This window comes from Oculina patagonica, chromosome 1 (assembly GCF_052425735.1).
Source record: "Oculina patagonica isolate OP01 chromosome 1, crgOcupat, whole genome shotgun sequence".
NCBI classification, from domain to species: domain Eukaryota; kingdom Metazoa; phylum Cnidaria; class Anthozoa; order Scleractinia; family Oculinidae; genus Oculina; species Oculina patagonica.
In genome coordinates, this window is record NC_135758.1 from 38,329,288 (window position 1) to 38,350,581 (window position 21,294).

Below are 21,294 nucleotides of genomic sequence, written 5' to 3' on the forward strand. Positions count from 1 at the left end.
TAATGGAAAGCAAACGGCTGCTTTAGAGTCGAGGTCGGCAAGAAAGGCCAAAAATGTTTTCGAATTTCCCACATTTTATGCTTGCAAAATACTGTAGCAAATCTTCTTTGGGGTCTACGCGGGAACGAAAACAAACCGCGCAAGTGGAATGGACGAAAGAAACTGGAGCGAGTCGTAAAATTTATCCAGAAGGCAATGGGGCAGTGAATTTCTAAGATGGCGGACATTTTGAACACAGTAACCTGGAAGTTTATACGATACTTTTACATGAGCTAAAAACATGGAGCTAAACAGATCTGACCAATATCGAAGCTGATTGATCAGGAAAATGGAATCAGTAAGCGATCAAGTGACTAAGACGGATGTAGGATACCAAATTCCGACTTGGAACAACTGGTCTCCCCTGGCAAGATTTTACCATCCCTTGCAAGCTGGAAGCATTGATGGCACTGACACAGTGCCACATGATAGGGCTGTTAGCCGTGCTACAGTCGCAAAGTGTAAGTATAATAATGTAAGAAATTGTTTTGTGATCAAAAGAACAAATTTTGGAAGATTCTCAATAAAATATAAAGGTCCTATGATTTGGAATACCTTGCCAGATGTTTTAAAGAATATAAGGTCTTTGCAGATGTTTAAAAAGAAATTGAAAACTTTCGTGCTCAATCAAAATATTGATTATTAGATAAATTTAAACTCATTATCTTTATTATTGGTTTTTTGTGGACACAGATTTATATGGCCACCATATATTATAAAATGTTATTGTTGAGTTATGTTATATAATTTATAGGGGGATCTCATTAGAAAAGCTTGTATGCGCTTGCTGGGATCTCCTGCTACTCTAAAATGTTATTTATTATATATCACACTGTTGTAATATATGAGTGGCAAATAAAAGAATTGAAACTTGAGAAATTGAAGCAGGAGATCACGTGTTAGCTTTAAGGATGCACATCAAATTAATTAAAAAAAAACCATTGTCTCAAAATTTGATACTCTGTTTTCTGTAAACTGATATGGCTGTATTTTCCAGATAAGCCAAACAAGAGAGTGAGTGGTGATCCAGACAGCACATTGTTTGTTGGGAAGCTTAGCAAGGAAACTAGTGAAGGTTTGATTAAATTTGTTGCAATTCGTTCCCTCACATTTGTGCTTTATCTGAATTTGTACAGAAAATGCACCATGACCATCAGAACTTCAGGTATTTTACCGTTCAGTCCAACTTACTCGATTTTTCCTTTGCAGCAACTGTGTTCAAAATATTTTCAAAATGTGGAGAGTTAACAAGATGTAGGATTGTTAGAGATGTTGGTAAGCGGCTTGAGAAGTTCAAATAACATTCACTTGTTTTAAACTTTGACCTATATTTAAGCAATCAGTTTTATAACAATTTTGAGACAGTAATCCCACTTCCTTCCCTCTCGCCCCTCAATGTTGAAAAATGTGAAAATGGGTTTCTCATCCGATAAAAATATTATTAAGGCAGCATGGAGGGGGGGGGGGGAGGGGAGAGAGCACACATGATTGACCAGGTAAAATTGAACTTCAGCTCAAGTATCACTACTAGTAACATCTCAGATTGTAGTTTGAATGACCTACAGTGTAGCTTACTACAAGTGTCCTAATTAAACCATCCAACCTACCGTAATGATTCGATTTAGCGCCCTCCTTCAAATAAGCGCCCCCTTCCGAATAAGCGCCCCCCTTCGAATGTGTTTTTGTCAATAAGCACCCCTATTCCAATAAGCGCCCCCATTCTTATAAGCGCCCCCATTCTTCTAGCGCCCCAATTCTTATAAGCACCCTTATTATGGATAACTGCCCCTACTGAAGTCATTGACATCGAATAGATAAACTCACGAACATTCACCGTACCGTACATGTGTATATTTACAGCTAAAATGAACAATTCTTTTAAAAGTAACTGAACTTTCAACAATTTGTCACTGTTACAGTTTCTGTTATTGTTAGTTGTTTTAATATTTATTAAACTTTTGTTATGAACTTTTGGTCGTTTTTTAAAAAAATGAAATAAGCGCCCTCCCTTGAGGTGCCAAAAGTAAATAAGCGCCCCGGGAACTAAATCGAATCATTACGGTGTGTGCGAAAGGTCAGCGGTTTTCAACTCCTGTTGGAATTTATTTCTTTGTAGTCATGGTGATGCTTGTGCTTGTGACCAAGTTTTCAAACCAGTCACTACAAGAATAATGCATAACTTAGTTAACTGGAGACATTTAAAGCCATCATTGTCAAGACCTTCATTGTTCTAAATAGAATATTACTATAATATTTTAGTCATTTTTTTCTTTTTTTGAACATATCAAAAAGCATTAATTAATATTAAATTATTAGTAACAAATTAAAAACAAGAAATGTGAAAATGAGACTCTAATGTACAGTACATGGTGTATGTTTTGGCACAATTTTACCCTTTGTAAAATAATAGTAATAATTATTTGATATTTTCATTTGTTCTGGTATATGGTAATATATGATATAATGAATTTTAAAAAAAGGAAAATACCAAACTGTACCAAGGGTAAAACTGTACCACGACATATATTCTAACAAAAGGTTTGCAATCAAAGATTTGGGTGTTAAAGTTTACTTTTTTCCTCTCTTCTGTTAAGTGACAGGATTTTCAAGAGGCTATGCATTTGTAGAATATAGAAGTGAAAGAGATGCTAATGCTGCATGGAGGGTAAGTAGATAACTAGATATCTGAGTGGTTTTGCAAGAAGGTGCCCGCTAGGTTTTCACCTGGACTCGGGCCAACCTACCTGCCTACCTACCTGCCTACCTACCTACTTACTTACTCACTTAATTTTTAATTCACTTCTTTCAGGAACTACATGGTAAAGAGATTGATGGTTGCCCTGTATTAGTGGAGTACGAAGCGGCAAGATCTCTCAAGGGCTGGATCCCAAGACGACTGGGTAAAGATTTATACATATTGCTGTAGTAGTTTAAAATGCTTTAGTCAAATTATTGTTTTCACCAGTGAACGAAAATGATAAAAAATATGCAATTTTGCATTATTATAGGTGGTGGATTTGGTGGTAAAAAAGAGTCTGGACAGCTGAGGTTTGGAGGCAGGGATCGACCTTTCAGGAGACCAATGTGAGGGGGATATATGTTTATGTTGTGGTTCAATTTTATCCTTGACTCAAATTTTATTTTCCTTTGTTTTAAACTCATTATCATACATTACCTATACCCAAAAGCAAAGGACAATGAAATTTGAACCACGGAAAAAATTGAACCACAACATTAATATGTTTGTACTTCTTTTTTGTATCCATCTGCTCACATTTATTGCTCTTGAGTATGTGTATATATGTTGCAGTTAATTTTCGATCTCAGTTAATTTTTTTATTTTAACTAGTTAGTTTTTTTTTTCTAACTAGTTTTTTTTTTATTCTAGGTTAATAAGTAGAAAAAGTAGAACACCTCCCCTCCCTTGATATCTCATACCCCCCCCCCCATCCTTACTAACCCTCCCCTACTATCTGCTGTTAGCATAACCACACTGACCTACTATTGGTTATCGCGCAATCTGATTGACTACACAGGTGCCTACTATCGATCCGTAGAAGGCTCTCGGAGCGCGCGCTTAGTCTTCGCTGAATTTTATCAATCAAAACCTTCAATAAATCAATTCTAGCGATATTCTGAGTTTAATAGATCGGTCAGTGGGTTATGCTAACACAATTAGACGGCTCGCTCTCGGTTTCTACCGGCATTTGATAGTTGACTCGGGGCTTTGCCCCTCGCCAACTATCAGCCGATAAAAACCTCGAGCTCGCTGTCTAATTGTTAATTATCCCCCTCCCCTAAGTACTATCATTTATTTATTTTTCTTTTTTACTAACCTGCACTGGATTTGAACTCTCAAACTCTGGATTTGCTGTCCAACCCCTTATCCACTGTGCCACGTAGGAAACGTTGAGTGAACCACTATTTTTTTTTAAATATATAATACCCTAACCCTAACCCCATTATTTAACTAGTTAAAAAAAATCAACTAGTTAGAAAAAAACTAACTAGTTAAAATAAAAAATTAACTGAGATCAAAAATTAACTGCAACATATACATAACAGACTCATACTTAAGCCTTTATCTACAACCCAAATAAATTCCCAACAAAGTCAAGTAAGGCCTTTTAGCATAACCCAGTGTCTGACTATTAGGCAAACCCAATCTGATTGACTAAGGAAGGATTATTGGAAGTCTTATTAAATTCAATAGACTACCCTGAGAGTGTGGGCTAGTAAAATTGCCAAAAGCACCTGTAGAAGCACAAACTAAAACTAAATAGATTGGTCTCTGGGTTACAGTAAAACAATTATAGATGTCTTGCCCCTCTCTCCTCCGCAGAGGCCTCTTTCGTGTTCCGTATGGGCTGGGAATTGTTCGCCCTTCCCGTCAACCCCCACGCTCCCCCTATTTTTCATTTTTCGTGTTTTTGTCATCCTCCCCCTTGTTTTTCGCCTTCCCCCACTTAAGGAGCCTCTGCGGAGGAGAGAGGCCTTGCCCTAAGTTTCTGTTGGGTTTTGGTAGTTGACTCAGGGCTTCTCTCCTCACCAACTGTCAGGTAGTAAAATTTTTCACACCTTGTACAATTTATGTGCAATAACGTGTGAATGAGATATCGTTGCCTTTACCTCCAAGTGTGATAAACTGACAACATCTAATTTCTCCTTACAATATACATCCATAACAAAGCATACAGTCAAGAGAATTTAAGAAATGATCACCGGCATTAATTCTCCCAAAACAAACTAGGAGAATTTGTGGTTTGAGTTTGGGGCTTTCTCTTCGCTCTTGCTGAATTTCAAGTATAAATAATAACTAAAGAGTATTTTATTTTTTTAATTTTTTGTAGCCCAAGCCAACAAGATGGAAACCCAAACAAATTTTTGCGAGGCTCGCAAGACCACGAAGCCGCTCGTGCACCACGTGACAATTCCCGTGACACTTACCGTGAACGGAAAAGCGACAGTGCTCGCGAGAGTTACACTTATCGCGAGCGTGAACGTGAACGTGATCGAGATAGATCTCGCGATAAACGTGAACGTGACAGAGAAAGCTCACGAAGTAGTTCTTATTATCGTGAACGCGAAGGCGATTCTGAAGGGAAACGATATCGTGAGCGTGACAGCGAGAGATCGCGCGATCGTGGTGGAGAGCGTTACAAAGATCGTGAGCGTTACGGAGACAGTGAAGGATCCCGTTACAAAGAGAGGCATGGACATCGAGATAAAAGAAGAAACACTTACGAGGCTGGCGATAAGAGAAAGGATTCATCTTCTCGTAAATCTGAGCAAGAAGAGGGGGAAGTTCAGTAGTCTTTCTTATGTCGAGGAAGTGAAGATAGTCACGGCAGCTCAATCGCTGACTTCACATTTGGAATCGAATCTGAAATCAAGATCTAGTCAATAATTATTCACTGCACCCTTTCTTACTGCAAGATGTAGCCTTGTACTTAATAAGAAAGGCAGCGCGGATCCATTCTGTTGCGTTCAAGACGTGAAGTGCTTTGGCGGGAAGCAAAGAAGGGGGAAAACACAAAATTATCTCGACGATAGCCGTTCTACTTTTTGCAGTCGCCCATGCTGTTTACATACAAGACCTTGCCTCTATTTATCCCTCGGAGGAAGGTGACTTTTCCCCAAAAATTCCTGCACTGCAAGGGAAACTTGTCTAAAAAAAAATTCCTGGTCCGTCCCCTAGAACCCACTGGGAACCCCACCCCATGGTTTTCGGCAAGCGTGTTGCAGATGTCCAGGGCTGCAGACGAACAAAACCCTGTGTTCGTGATAGACAGCAAGCATCAAAAACAATGTTTGTCAGTAAGTTACTACAAAATCAGACAATCACATCCAGAACGTAATGGTGTATTACAAACGAATAAAAGTCTTGGAAATTAGCGCCATTTACTGTCAAACTATATAGCTATAATAATAATATATAAAGTTCAAACTATATAGCAGCACAGCTCTCTGTTTCTTATCTTTTGCGACTCTGGTCCTAATTTGGCAGGTTTGTAATATTATACCAATTAAAAAGCTGGCTACGCCCTTGTACATGAAAATTTACCATCTTTATTATTTACTACAAACTTGATGAATTCGACATTGCTGATCCTAGCAGTATGCAGGACGCGTGTCACTTATCAACCTAGTAAAATGGCCCTTAAACCGGTATCTGGGAGGCCATGGGTTCGATTCCCGTCGGGGACTCAGATTTTTTCTTTGTCCCACGCTCGTGTCATGTAGAATAATTTCTTCACTATTTATCACCGAGCTTAAAATCTACCATCTTTATTATTTACTACAAATTTGATGATTTCGACATTGCTGATCCTAGCAGTATGCGGGACGCGTGTCACTTATCAACCTAGTAAAATGGCCCAGCTCACAACGAGTCTCTCGTAGCTCAGTTGGTTAGAGCGCTCAACCGGTATCTGGGAGGCCATGGGTTCGATTCCCGTCGGGACTCAGAATTTTTCTTTGTCCCATGCTCGAGTCATGTTGAACACTTCATCTTCATTCATGTATAATCTCTTTGTACTCCAATACCGTCGTGCTTGCGAGAAACCATTTTAGACGCCCGATCTATTTTTTTTTCTCATAATTTTTTTTAGAAATCGAAGGCCCTGGGGTCGTGTTGCGCGTATTTCCGCCCGTGTTGCAAGTCGCTGTCAAAGTAAAGTTCAACTTGTGCAACATGTTACTGTGTAAACTTAACCACGGGTGGAATTTAAAGACTTAAAAGACGTAAGCTAGTCAAATGTCACGACTAAAACAAAATAAAAGAAAAACTTGTAGCAAAAAATATAAATAAAGTTTTCCGATCGAAAAAGAAAAAGTCACTGCTCGCCCGATGAGGGACTTGAACCCGCGACCCTCAGATTAAAAGTCTGATGCTCTACCGACTGAGCTAACCGGGCTCGCTACGAAAATTGGGTAATCAAATAGCCAACAGGTTTGTTTTGTTAATGAGATGAATAAAATGGCTACTGTCAACGCTCTCTAAGATGGACACCGGTACCCTACGGACTGGCCTGAACTGTCCGTCTTAGAGAGGTGTCTGCCTTATAGAGAGTCGAGGTAATGTGACACAGGATTCCGAGTTAATAAAGCTGAATGGCTATGCACAGTGAATACGCGTCTGTTTGAAGTCTGTTTAATTTAAAGTCGCTTACTTTAGTGAAACCTACAAACTAGAACAAAAATAACATTAGAAAAATTGACTCGAGACTAAATTAAAAAGACCGTATTCGCTTGTTGAAGCAAAAGTTGAGAGCTAGTAATACTCTAATTATAAGTAGAAAACGACTTCTTTTGTACCCAAACACTTCAGCAGAGGGTGAGTAATCCGTTATAGCGGATTGTTTATTTTGAGTAAGTTTGGTATCCTGAAGGCGCTGATTAATTTTGCTTTATGTCGGTACGAAGTTTTGAAGAATTATTCACCAAAAAAATATTTCCAAGTGTCCGTTGACGGTTTCAAATTGTCCGTCTTAGAGAGGTGCCCGTCTGAGAGGGAGTTTTATGTTACAATAAAATGACTGAAAAACGGCAGGGGCCATCACCAGGTGTCCGTCTTGGTCTTATGGAGGTGTGCTGTCTGCACTTCTATCTCCTATCAGAATACTTGACTCTTATAGAGGGGAGTGAATAGCCGGTTCGCGGATCGACGGATTTGGCCTTAAAACACGCCCGGATTGCGGATGTTTTACGATATATTGAGCGGACCTTATACCTGTAAGGAGACTGGTGCACTTCAACAGAAAATTTGCACTCTGGTATCCTCAGTATAAAAAACGTTTGGATGCAGAGGACCACCTAACAAAGAATAAAACTGTCTTTCGATCAGGAGCTTAGCTAAAAATAACTTTACTTGTGAAAACGCCGTTGCACAAATGTACGGAAGTTACACGCTCCGGGTATAAATGGTCTTGCTTCGATGTCTTGCTTGACTGCATGGCAAATGGGAAAAATTTATTGGCCAATATTTCAACTAGCTAGCAGAGCTGTAGTCTTCTTCAGAGCCAGCACAGACAAAAATTGCCAGGTTTCACAAGTCTTTGGCGCCCTCGGAAGCAAACTGCTACATCTCTTCGATGGTCTTAGATTGCACAAGTATTTTCCATAAAGAAGGTCCAAAGTTTGTGAGTGGCCCGGTTAGCTCAGTCGGTAGAGCATCAGACTTTTAATCTGAGGGTCATGGGTTCAAGTCCCATATCGGGCGACGCTTTGAGTTTTGTCTCTATACTTGTATTACAACTTTTTATTCAGATCTCGAGCAAAAAAGGCTTACCCCAAACGTACTCAAAACTTCAGCTTTCCAATTCGCTGCGGCGGTTTAGAAACCGATCACCGTTGTTCTCCTTTATGACTGGCTACGAGAATTCAAATATTCTATACTGATATGTATTGTTTTTTGAATTATTTTAACTGTATAATGCATCAGTCAATTGAAACCCCGGCCCCCCGACCCCCGGGACTTACCGGGGAATTTAACATTTACCAAGTGTTAAAACCCGGCTTATTTCCCCAACCTAGGGGCCTAGACGTCTGTTAAAAACCCCGCATAGCGGGGGCATCCGAATCGACTTTCAGGAAAAAAAACGGACAAAAATCTTGATTTCGTGGCCGAAGTTGAAATATCTATTTCTTTAATTTATTGTCCATGTATAATTACGAGGTCGGAAAGAAACCTGATGTAGTTTGTTTCCGCCAAAAACTTATTAAAAAAATTGTTTTTCGTGGTCAGAGACACAAAGTTGTCAAATTTAAAACCCATAATTAGCCATTATGAACACGCCTGCCGGAAGACCCATAATATCGGGGTGTGATTGCCCTACAGAACGTATTTCAGCTTTTGTTGACCATCTACTTAAGCCGATAGCACAGCGACAAGCTTCGTGCGACAGACTTTAATAACTTCATTGAGAAGATTACAGTGCCATGCCCAAACAGCCTAAAAAAAGCTTTCCTTTTCTCATTAACACTGTATGCGAAGCATACGGAGAATTTCATCAAGGAAACCCTCCCGTACAGGGCATTTGCCATAGAAGCGGTAAGATCTTGCTAGGGGGAACTGGGGGCATGCCCTTCAGAAAATTTTGAAATCTAGAAGCCCTGAAACTCTTTCTTCAAAATTTTTCTTAAGGTATTTCTTGAGAGAAATAAATCTTTTTTAACTTGGGATCACTTCCCCAACAAAAAAATTTGTTTTTAAAATTGGGTTAAAATCTAGACGAGGTAAGTGCCTCGTCTTGCCTCTGGCTAGCTACGGCCCTGCCGTACTCGGTAAGAGAGTTGCTCAGTGTGATCTTTCAAGAAAGCTCGTTCCAATTCAATGGAAAAGATTATCTTTAAGCACATCAAACAGCCATGGGCACGACAATCGCCGCAGTTTCCGCTGTCATCTTCACGGCCAAAATAGAAAACGAAATACTCAGACAAGTAGCAATAAGCCTATCCTTTGGAAACGATTTATTGACGACGGACACAAGAAGTGACAAAATAGAAGAATTTCTTCTAAAGGTGAACAGCTTTCACCCTATGATATGATTCACGGCTGAAATCTCAGAAACAGAAACTACTTTCTTGGAGGCGATAGTGTACAAAGATGGCAGACTTCAAGTACAATGAGTCTATTTTTATCGTGTGAACATATTAAATACAAACCCAGGCGTCGCGAAATGCTTTAAATATCAAGGAAGAAGCGTGGAGACTTTTCAGAAGGGATTCCTCAGAACGAACATTTTGAGAAAAACATTTAGTCCTTTATGTTAAATCCCGGCTGCCGTCCCCGCTTTAAGTGATCGCGTGCTGTTAAATCACCGCTCCATGGCCCCGGTCTACTGACATTTTGTTAAAACCACCGCCCACCGGGGCCAACGCGCCGTTAAAAGTGCGTTAAATCCCGGCTTTGGACGCGTTAAATCCTCGCTAAGTCCCTAAAGTCCCGGGGGTCGGGGGGCCGGGGTTTCAATTGACTAATGCATAATAAGGGGTAGTTCAGTCCGCAAACCTCTGTTCATATAAAAATATCATGGAATTAAACAGCTCTGTAATTATAAGGTCTGAGATCTGGTTGTGGCTTTTCGGGCAGCGTGCGAAAACTTTTCGGGACCTTTGAGAAACGGGGCCCACTCAGTTCAGCCTCGTTCCCAAGTTAGGTTGGCTTAAATTGTAAAAGTGCCAGGCTGTGCAATGACGCATGTCCTAAATATAAAAGTGTAAAGTTCAAAGTGCTAATGCGTACAAGTTCCCTTGGCAGAAATTTATAATATAAACTATATTCCCTGCTATGTTCCCGAATCTTCGAAAATCCGGTTGCGTAACAACTATTTCAAGCTTTGTCCTTCTGTGTTACAAAAAATTCACAAATATCACACACTGACGCGGATGCAAATTCAAGCCGGGCGAATATGATATTGCACTCAGCGAAATGACCCTGTTAATTTGCTTCTAACAAAGTGCAATCTTACTTCCTTGTGGTTTTTTGCTCGCAAACGATATTTGTGGAGCAGCTGTTTATTGGTCCCTTGGGTGGTAAAAATACCAAATAAGGAAAATTGCAAGTGGGCTCTTACGTCAAGAGTGGGTATACGGCTGTAATGATTAAACCGACGAAGCAGGGAGTCTTATAGAACATCTGTATACAGGGTGTAATGAGTCATAATAAATATTAGCTTCACTGAGATCATCTTGACACAAAAATACCAGATGCTTAAAGTCAGATGCTAGGTAATATATTTATTTTTCGATAATATTTGAAGTTTCGAAGACTTGATCATGACATGACAATTTTTCCACGCACTTTTTTTTCTTTTTCTTTATCAGGCAAATTTTGATATATTTTTTTTAACTTACTAGGAAAACGAACCCATTTGCATGCAAATAAAAGCATCGCTTTCGACCATGTTTGTTTAAGGCTAAACAATTTCTATTAGAAGATTAAATTCGTTTCTAAGTGATTCTTCGGCATTGTTTGACACTGCGTTGTTTTGAAAATCGATAAATGTTCCCACAAATGTAAAACCATCTGCTTTTATCATTCACGTGAGCAATACTGAATCCATTGACCGTTGGAAAACTCTACTGATAAATTTATGTGGAATGTTTCTTTGTTTAATTCTAGAACTTTGATAGATAGTAACGCCCATATGACGAGTCAGTTAATTTTGTAAATTCTGCCTTTTGTGTAAAGTCTTCCAAAAAATAATCAAACTCGCCATCGACTGTCAAAGACTAATTGTCGGAAAAGTGTTTTTTATTCACTTCAAGAAACTAATAAATATATTATTTTGTACGTGGAAAATTTCGTCTGCTCTGACAATAACAACAGAGTGCTAATGCATGCAAACAATAAAAGTCTCCAGCAGCGATGGAGGAAATTTTAATCCAATAAGCTTTTGTCGCTAAAGAGTTTTAAATTTTCATAGAAGCTGTGGTAAACAATCGGACGCCAGCAAACCGGTTGATATGGCCAATCAGCGAGTGTTATGGCCTGCTCAAGTGCCGGCTTTCAAATATTTATCGAACGTGTGACATCATTAGCATACAATTATACAGCCCACTGAGCATGAGCAAACGTCAGTCGTGCTTCGAACGAAGAATCTGCGACCGGTCGGAGTTTTATAATTCTTTGTGATATATCGCCGAGAGTTTTTTGTTTAGGCACCTGGGAGGTAAGATAAATTTCCAAAGGTGTCGTCAATAATGGCGAAATCACTCCCAAAGAGGGCTGAAGATTGCAGTAGTACTTGATCCATAAGAGCTTCTCGTTGAATGATTCCACAGGGGTAGCACATAACCAAGGAAGCGTATGATATTCCGTCGAGAATGACGTCTGTTTTACCGGCATGGAAGCTAGAACTTATAGAAAAGAAAAAGAAGAAGGAGCAAGACCATCGACAGAAGGTCGAGGAAGAGAAAACCCGCAAGGTGTCCGTTCCTGAATGGAAGCGGTCGCTGTTAGAAAAGAAGAAAGAGGCTGGCAGCGATTCGCCGGAAACCAAGGAACACGGTCTGTCTGTCAACAGTGTCTTTGGACCAAGAATTGTACGAAGGACAACCCCTACAAATTTACCGATCGTAAATTCGATTCACAAGCCTGGTGTCAAAGACGATTATGAAGAAAACAAAAGAAATATATTACAAGATGTTAACACGGCTCGCAGTACTCCTTTGTATTCAAGCCCGGCGGACACGAATAGTTGTGTTACCAAAGCTGTCGAAATTCCGACAGAAGTGGAGCACAAACCAAACAAACTAAGCACTCAAAGAGAGATTGAAGATAACCGTGAGAGCTCTCGACCATCAGATGTTACGGCAGCGAGGAATGATTCTAAAATGATTGTGGACGTTCAGGAGTCGGAGACAAGGCTTGGCAACGAACACGGCAAAGCACCATCAGTTCTTAGCTATCGACGAATGTTTGAACAATCGAAACCAGAAGTAAACAGGGAAACTAGCGAGCCACGAATCGTTAAAAACACAGAAAGTAAAGCTCATGTACAAAGCGACAAAAGGACGACAGAAATTACTTTAGGCACAGCTAGCAGCGAACCACATCCATCTTCTTCACAATTGCAAATTACGAACAAAAGTTCTGTAGACAAAGCACATTCAATTCACTCCGAGAAATCAACACGTTCGCACGCAGATTCAAGCGAGCACAAAATTTCCACTCCAAAACCTTCGTTCGCTCCCAAACCGTACAGAAGTTTTGTCACAACACCTCCTTGGCTCAAAAGCACTACACCAAAAAATGTTGCTTTCGAGACCAGCAACAATAATTCTGTCCAGGAAGAGAAAGTGGTAGCTAAAGTAAACAACGAGGTGCAGAGTGCCCCAAAAGATTTTAACACTTCAGATGAGAAGAATGTAGTTGTTATAGAGTCTGGTTCCACTGAAAAAGCGAGAAATGCTACTGAAAGTGAAATCAAGCAGAGAATTAGTTTCAATAATCGGAGTAATCTGGCTGTACCAAGCACTAATGTTGTACATAAAGAAGAATCTGTACAAAAAAGTGCAGAGAAAGCAGTTTTACCACAAGAACAAAAAGAGCAGAAATATTCAGTTATCAAGGAGACAGACTCTAAACAGGAACAGTTGGCCACAAAGTCAGACAAAGGTAGTGAGAATCAGAAATATATTGTGATTGCTAGCAGAAACCAACAGGAGCCAACCCCTAGCAGTGAAAAAGGCAGAACTTTAGTTACTGTTACTACAGACAGTATTTCTCATGATACGGGAGACGACTTATCCCATGCAAGCTCTATTGAATCATTGCGAAGTAAGTTTGGTTCCATTGGCGGTTATCGGAAGCGGACATCTTCTGAGGAAAATCTTTTCCTAAAAGGAAACCAGCCTGAGCAAAGTGAACAGGGCGCTGTTATACGTAGATCAGCAGAGTTAAAGAGACCCCCTCCTCCCATGAAAAGGTGGTCAGCAGATGTCTTGAGTTTGATGTCGCAACCGACTGATGATGATAAAACGTCAAATTTGTCACCTAGAAGTGACACTAAGAATGTATCACCAACCATCAGCCAGCTCAAGAGACCCCCACCGCCTATGAAAAGATGGACAGCAGAGGTTATAAATGTGATGTCACAACAGACTGATGACAGCACTTCAAATTTTTCACCAAGAAGTGACTCTAGTAAGAAGTCTTCACCAAGTAACAGTCTTAACAGAGGCAGATCGTCATCTTTGGTTGACATCAGAGAAGAGGCAGGCCTTGATTTCTTCCAACACAAATCAAATGTTGCTCAGGGAATAGAACACCGTGTGAACAAACTGATAAGAAAAATGTCTATATCAGAGACCCAGCTGAATGTTCAAGGGGAAGAGTCAGACTCGACAAGTGACGATGACCCACTTAATGACCCATTTTTAGATCTAAAAATAGCAGAAAACAAAGAGAAAGATGCATTATGTTCACCACCTCCGGAGCAAGACATCAAACCTGTTTTTGCAAGAAAGCATAGCATTTCAAGTGACATTGAACACAGGGTGACTGAATTGTTTCATCGGCAAATCTCTCAGCAGTCAGATGCAGACGAATCAGAAGGAGAAAAAACATCAGAAAGTGATGCTAAAATCACTGTTATTCAGATAGTCGATGATGTTAAAGAGCCACTACTGGAAGACGTGAAAACAGAGTCTGTGTCAGTGGTCAATACTGAAGCACCAGTTGAGTTTGATTCTTCTACAAAAGATGCTCCTAAGGAAGATTCCGATCAGATCATACCAGAGAGCAAGCCAGTAGGTGGATCTGTTCATAAACTGTCAGCACTTTTTGGTTCTAGTATTTTGAAAACCAAGAAGAAAGACAAGAGTGTTGCTGAGGAAAAAACAAAAGACAAAACTAGTAAGCCACAGAAGATCCAATCTACATGTACGGAAAAATCAAACCTTAAGGGTTCATCTGGTGAAAAAGATGATGGCAAAAAATCCAATCTGTTCAACAAGTCTCAAAAGTCAGAGGGAAAGTCAGGGCAGAAGGACAAGCAACAGTCTAACACAAGCATTTTTCCTTGGCTGAAAAAACATGACAAGGAGAAGGAGAGTACCAAAGGAAATAAAACAAAAGAAATTGTGGACAAAAATCAAAAGAATAGCAGTAGTTCTTCAGATGGACAAACAGACCCTGTGTCAACTGCTGCTCTTGGTTTGCAACCAGTGCGCAAGTCTGGAAAAGTGGAACAAAGATTGGTTGGCAATGTTAAGATAATAAGCAATGTCAGTCATGAGCAGACTCCACCAAAGCACGTTTACCACAAAACCAAACCAAGTGTCCAGATCTCAGAGCCAGAAAAAGAGAAAATACCTGCTAAGATGGTGAGTGGTTCCAAGACTGATAACAAAAGAACTGAATCTCAGATCCCAACTGTTGTGACACAGTATTGGAATGGAAATCAGAGGAGTCCTGATTTTGAAAAGAGTGCAAATGAGTCAGTTCCAATAACATCAATTGATGAGGTGCCAGTATCTGCAATCGATATTCCTGAGTCTGGTGAAAGTGACGTCACAGTTTCCGTGATTGATGTTCCAGCATCTCCAGATGTCCGCAGTGCAGGGAAGTTTGCTTTTTTCAATGGCCACAAAGAGGAGGTACAAAATTCTGATGATGTCAGTGTCTCAGTAATTGACTTGCCATCGCAACGCATTGAGGAAAAGCCAAATACCTTTGGTTACTTAGAAGCAGATGAGTTATCAGACGGAAGTGATGTCGATGAAATAGAGGGAAGCTATGATTTTGCCACTGGTGAAATTACACATCATGTAATTGGTGACATTACTCAGGAAGATGATGATGATGATGATGATGAGGAAGAAGAAGAGGATGAGGAAGATGATGAGGATGAGGATGTACCCATATCGTACATTGGAGCAGCCCCTCGATATCCAGTCCCACAAGTTGTATTTGACACAGAGCCTGAAAAACTGAAGTCATGTTTGAGCCCAAAGATAGAGAGAAAGAAGGTAAGAGTGCGGTATGAATAAGTACTTCTGGATTTCCCGGCAGTACGTATAACTGTACCTCTCCCCATAGTACAATAAAGTAGTTAACACAATAGTGCCAACAGAGCTTGTGGTCAGAAGTTGGTCTGGAGGTGCATGTGCAGTAGTTAGCTGTGTTATTCATGTAGCATTATGTTTCGGTCAGCATGAAAAACTTCAGCCAGCACTGTACACAGTTAATTTCAGTCCGACCGGTCAGATCGAACCAAAGGTGAAACGTCCTCCTTTGACCAAACCGAAACAGACCTTTTCATTTGACTTCTGACCGAAATTTCTGAACTATTGGCTCAATGGAAAGCACCCTCTATGTTGGAGTAATGCACCATCATGTGGAGCAGGTTTTTGACGGTTGGGGCTGGGGGGTGGTGAAGTTTGCAAATGAGAATGTGATATTTTTTTCTTAAGTAATAAAGCAATGTCTGGGTGGGGCAAAGAAGAGGGGATAATGTTCAAGACAATGACCACAACCAGTAGTTTAGAGAGAAATCATTAAAAACGTCCTCACAGTTGTAGTTGTTGCCAGCTCTAAACCACTGTTGTTAAAATGAATGGCAACTTTAAACTGTATTTAGTCATCCCAGGTTGTACTATTTTACTCGAGTGGCAAATATTAAGGCAAAAATTAATAATGAATTCATTGAATCCCTTAAAAAAAAAAACAAATATTGCAGACAATATTTTCAAATATCACCATGTTGTCCTGTATTTAGTTGATAATTTATGCAATTTAAGTTTTAAAATAATTTATAATTAACAAGCACCTGGTTTGAAAATTCCTTTAAATACAGATTTGTATAAGGGATTTTAAAAATATGATTTGTATTTTAACAAATAAGAGTACAAAGCAAGTAGGATTAAACTTGATTTTCCTGTTGCATATATGACACTAAAAACAATTTTTTTCCAAATAAGTTCAATGATTTGTTTTCTTTAAAATTAAAGAAAGGCAAGGAAAATTAAAGGAAGGCAGAATTGATTGAATTGATGAAATGAGGATTGTTGATGAATTGAATGAATTGTTATCAGTGGTAAATTCAGCCAGCATTAATGCAAGTTTAAATACTATTTAGTAAGCTATTTTTATGGCATGGGTTTAAAATGTTTCAAGAACCATAAAATTGAAAATTCAGCAACTTAAACATGGATCACCTGCTTTTCTTATTATAAAATAATGAAATACCGGTAGTTTTTTATGATGCAAATTTTGTGTCATAAGTATTATCAAGAAAGGAGTTTGCTTTATCCACTATGATGCACAAAAAAGTCATATCCAAAAGCCTGTGGCAAGTGTATTTCCTGTCAGGGTAGTCGATTTTATCCATCACATGCCTGATGGGGTAGTAACATTTTTTAGTTGGCAGATGAAGTAAGGACACGAGAAATGCCTTTGGGTAAGCCTGGGGGGGGGGGGGGGGCACTCCCCTATTGGCCTATACGGGGACGTGCCGCTGGACAGGGTATGGTTTTTGACTCCTCCCGACCTGAACAGGGTATATAATTTCAAGCTCCTCTGTCCTAAACAGGGCCTGAACCTGTCCTAGACAGGGTATGGCTGCAAGACTGTTGTCAAGTATTTGTATTGTTTTCGCTTTCGCTTCAATGAAAAGCATTATTTTATTTGCTGGGATCGGTGTTCGCATTTCAATGCGTCGAACATCGCGTACGGGGCGCAATCACAATATAGCGTAAGTTATTGTTGATGTCGTCCTTTTTCCTAAATAGGGTCTTAAAATCGGGCGTGTTGTCCTACACAGGGTAGGTATTTTAAGTTTTTACTGTCCTAAACAGGGTCAGGGTTTCAAACCTCCAGTGGCACCCCTATACCTAAACAAAGGTCAAGTACCCTCCCCCCCCCCCCCCGGGGGTAAGCATGCAATGTCCCCAACTTGCCTGAGGGGCAAGCTGGAAAATCCATTTTCTTTAAAGCCTTATGGGGGTTGGGATTTTGTGTTAAACATCTTGGCTCCTTCACTAACATGCCTTTTCTCCAACCTTCAGATGAACAGAGGAAAGGTTTCTTTCAAGAGCTCACATGTAGTGCACGACTACCCATCAGAACAAACAGTAACAGCTGTATATGAAGAATATGAGAAAACCAACAACACCCAGTTAAAAACCTTGCAGAATTACCAACCAGCTGGCCTGGTCAACATGGAAAAGAAGCTGGCACATGTTGGAGGACACAAGCAGGACTCGGTAACTCAACCACAGCCTGTTAGCAATGGTGATAGAAAGCCTGTTAGCAATGGTGATAGAAATGTTTGTGATATAACTGCGAGTAAGTCAAGTCACCCGGAGATAAAGTACGCAGATGAGGGGCAAGGGTTTACGGATTCTACAGGCTTTGCAAGTGCTTTATTGTTTTAACCCTTGACTCCTAAGGACATTAGTACATTATTTTTTTTAAAATGTATTTCTTGAATGGGAGAGAATACAAAACAGTGCTACAAAATTTTCAATGAAGTAAAATTAATGGTCAGTGTTTGCCAATGAATGTAAAAGCTATTGGATCTCTCATCTTTCAAAACAAACTCTGCAGTTACTGTCAAGAAAAACAACAAGTAAAGAAAGCCCAAAAGGTGCTGTTAGAACCCAGTCACGAAATTGTTTATATCAGTAGATGTAAGTTTGGCTTTTGTCTCATGACAGCCTCGTAAGGCTGCAAATAATTTTTCTTCTTGAAAGGGCATGTCTGACTGTAGACCCATTAACCATTTTGGTCAGGAAAAACTCAAATTCAGTCAGACATAACAAATGCACTTTTCTTTTAACAAATGCATGTCACCCAAAAGGAAAATTGTTTCTGAATTCTGGAATGGCATTGAGCTATTCCTGACCATGGTTGGGACTTTGTCAGAAGAGCAAATTTTGGTCAGCCATTGTCCAATGACTGACCATTTTTTGCAGTCCTGGTCAAGGAAGCAGTTTATATTAAAACCTTCCTGCAACACTAGAGTAACAAAGCCTTTGCTGCAACTTAGATTAGATACTGTTCTTTGGCAGAAAAAGGTTTGCTTATGTTTGCATTATGTACATATACAGTGAATAAGTAGATCAGACATATTAATAAGTGTTTATACCATATGCAAGAAAAGAAGAAGCAATGACTCATCAATGTACAATAGTGATATTTTCTTTTGCATTTCAAAACAAAATAGAAATTATACACAGTTTTGTGAAGAAAAGTGACTTAATAATTTATTCACAGTTACTGAATATAACAATTGTACATGTAAAACTTTTGACATTCATTTATTATTTAATGCTGGTCGTTGCAGCAATAATCTGAGTATTACCAGGAGTACTGGTCTTTTATCAGAATGGAATAGGCCTGTACACACTTGAATTTTAAAACCAGCTTAATGATGATTTGACTTATACAAGTGAAATCATTGTTAAGCTCGCTGGAAAAGGCCAGTGTGAACAGTTCAAGTGAAGATATTTTGAACAGTTTCTTATAACTAAATGATAGAAAACATGAATTTTTATTATAATTTTAACTTGCAGTTGCAACATACATAAAATTTGTGGAATCTAATATACCTTATTGTTACTTATTTTCGCGGGCACTTAATTTCGCGAAAATGGAACAGGAATATTTCGCGAGACTTAATTTTCGCGATTTGGCCCAAAATACGTGATTAGCATAAAAAATACAATAGAAATCGTTTAGAATTAATTTTCGCGGGTCTTTAATTTTGCGATTTTTTGAAAATCGCAAAAATCGCGAAAATTAAGCCCCGCGAAAATAAGTAACAATAAGGTAGCTGGTTCACAAAATTTAGCTCTTACGACAGTCAGTATTATTCCCAAAACATTGAAAGGGGCTAGTTTTGATGGCCAGCTTAATTTTGGAGGCAGTGGTATTTTTTAACATGATAATTAATATATCGATGTTTTTGTACATTTCTAAGAGGGTGCCAATACCCTTGCCTTTGAGAAATTATGACAAAGAAATAGTTTGCATAATCCATGTCATCATTCATAATATAATTTTTTAATTTCATTTTTAAGGTCCATGTTCAACTGGTGTGCCCTAATTATCAAATGGGTATTGACAGCTTAAAACAAACCAAACTCAATTGAAACATTTAAGGAAATATTTTTGTTAAGCTACGAATGATAATTTGTCTCTGAAGATATGGTGTTTTGCCAAGTCAACAATCTCACTCTCTTCGACATGAGTGATTTCTGTAATAATTATGATGAAGTATTTTCCATTAAGATACATCGGTTGAACATGGCCATTTACTCATAAATGAAATAACATACATCATAAACATCTTTAAAAAAGGTATTTATCAACTTAATTTGACTCCCAAGTGTCCAAGGGATCCCTTTTTGTAGAAATTGTAATTGAGGATGTTTGAAACTTTAAGACACTTGATGCTTTGTTGTCCAGTCATAATATTGGTTGGAATTGAAGAGAACTCTGGAAAAAACTTTCAAACCTAACTAGAAAGATAGCGATGTCTGTGTGATGTAGTGATTAATTGAAGTACCGGTAAATAGATAGCAAATTGTCAAAGAACTGACCAAGGATGGTGTAAATAGACTGTACTGTTGTGATAGTTTTTTGAAGTTTTTTTAACACTTGAAAGTGTGTGGTTTTTAGCCTTATTATAAATAATTATTAATTTTTGGATTTAATTTGAGTGATGTAGAGCAGCTATTCATGACAAATGTTAATAAATGATTCCAAACTGTTGACTTAGTAGACATTTTTCATGAGCTTGGACAATTTTGGTGGTAGATTTTTTTCCACATTCTCATGATATTTCTACTTGACATTGTATAGCCTGCGAATACAGCTGCCTCTCGTTGCTCCCGGCTGACTTGTATTTGCAGGCTAGACATTAGACCGATATTGTCAAGAGAAATCTGATATTCATCATTTTGTAGTCAGATGTTCAACAGTCTGATTGTGTAGTTCCAAAAATTATCCATACCTCCCCCACGGAAAGGGTTTTTTCAAAGACCCCCTACCCCTTTGGAAATTCCAATTAATAAGTTTTTTACATTTCCTTCAAAGTTTTTGGTCTCTGAGACCCCCACCCCCAGGAATTTCCAATCCCTCCTGTGGGGGGGGGGGTATGGACATTTTCTGGAACCACGCATTAAAGGAGAAGTTCACTCCAGAATGGCCAGTTATTTTCTTCATTCCAATAAAAAGTTAATACAAAGATATGTTATTCACCAAAATTTCAGCCTCCAACGTGCGCTATAACCCTAAGAAATCTTTCCCAAAACCCGACAACTGAACGCCGCCATCTTGGAGCTGGTAATGTATGCGTGACGTCAAAGAGCTCAGCCTGAAGTTTGGCGGGAAAATTTAAATACTCGAAACTCCTTGTTTCTTCGTAGTGGCTTTTGTTTGTCAAAATGCCTGTTTTTGCAGCTCCATTCTGCTCAAACAGAGCTCCAAGAACTACAAAAAACAAGGAGTTCCGACTACAAAAATTTTCTGCCAAACTTCAGGCTGAGCTCTTTGATGTCACGCATACATTACCAGCTCCAAGATGGCGGCGTTCAGTTGTCGAGTTTTGGGAAGATTTCGTAGGGTTATAGCGCACGTTAGAGGCTGAAATTTGGGCGAATAACATATCTTTGTGTAAACTTTTTATTGGCGTGAAGAAAATAAATGGCCATTCTGGAGTGAACTTCTCCTTTAAGCATTGATGTCTCACATGAATGGGTGACTGCCATTCAAGAAAACAATAAGAACAAACAACAGGAACA

The 21,294-nt window shown here is 39.1% G+C and overlaps 2 protein-coding genes and 2 non-coding genes across 4 annotated transcripts; 3 read left to right on the forward strand and 1 right to left on the reverse strand.

The window, feature by feature from the left end:
* The first annotated feature begins 276 nt into the window (after window positions 1–276).
* Window positions 277–6,104, forward strand: LOC144629422 (uncharacterized). The gene is made up of 7 exons (XM_078487629.1): window positions 277–500; window positions 1,037–1,114; window positions 1,249–1,314; window positions 2,634–2,704; window positions 2,849–2,939; window positions 3,048–3,123; window positions 4,890–6,104. Exons 1-7 carry the CDS (start codon window positions 329–331, stop codon window positions 5,350–5,352), a joined length of 1,017 nt encoding a protein of 338 aa, XP_078343755.1. The 5' UTR covers window positions 277–328; the 3' UTR covers window positions 5,353–6,104.
* A 779-nt stretch (window positions 6,105–6,883) lies between these two features.
* On the reverse strand, window positions 6,884–6,956 carry Trnak-uuu (transfer RNA lysine (anticodon UUU)). The gene has a single exon. It is a non-coding gene; the product is annotated as a tRNA-Lys (tRNA).
* A 1,231-nt stretch (window positions 6,957–8,187) lies between these two features.
* On the forward strand, window positions 8,188–8,260 carry Trnak-uuu (transfer RNA lysine (anticodon UUU)). The gene has a single exon. It is a non-coding gene; the product is annotated as a tRNA-Lys (tRNA).
* A 2,960-nt stretch (window positions 8,261–11,220) lies between these two features.
* LOC144629351 (uncharacterized) lies at window positions 11,221–20,265 on the forward strand. The gene is made up of 2 exons (XM_078487590.1): window positions 11,221–15,516; window positions 17,554–20,265. Exons 1-2 carry the CDS (start codon window positions 11,869–11,871, stop codon window positions 17,920–17,922), a joined length of 4,017 nt encoding a protein of 1,338 aa, XP_078343716.1. The 5' UTR covers window positions 11,221–11,868; the 3' UTR covers window positions 17,923–20,265.
* Window positions 20,266–21,294: the final 1,029 nt, after the last annotated feature.

Excerpts from the sequence above, each read along its gene's own strand:
- LOC144629422 (XM_078487629.1), top strand. The coding sequence starts at position 329 with ATGGAATCAGTAAGCGATCAAGTGACTAAGACGGATGTAGGATACCAA. Across the intron at positions 501-1,036 it reads CCGTGCTACAGTCGCAAAGT|ATAAGCCAAACAAGAGAGTG; the intron begins GTAAGTATAATA and ends TGTATTTTCCAG. Across the intron at positions 2,705-2,848 it reads ATGCTAATGCTGCATGGAGG|GAACTACATGGTAAAGAGAT; the intron begins GTAAGTAGATAA and ends CACTTCTTTCAG.
- LOC144629351 (XM_078487590.1), top strand. The coding sequence starts at position 11,869 with ATGACGTCTGTTTTACCGGCATGGAAGCTAGAACTTATAGAAAAGAAA. Across the intron at positions 15,517-17,553 it reads CAAAGATAGAGAGAAAGAAG|ATGAACAGAGGAAAGGTTTC; the intron begins GTAAGAGTGCGG and ends TCCAACCTTCAG.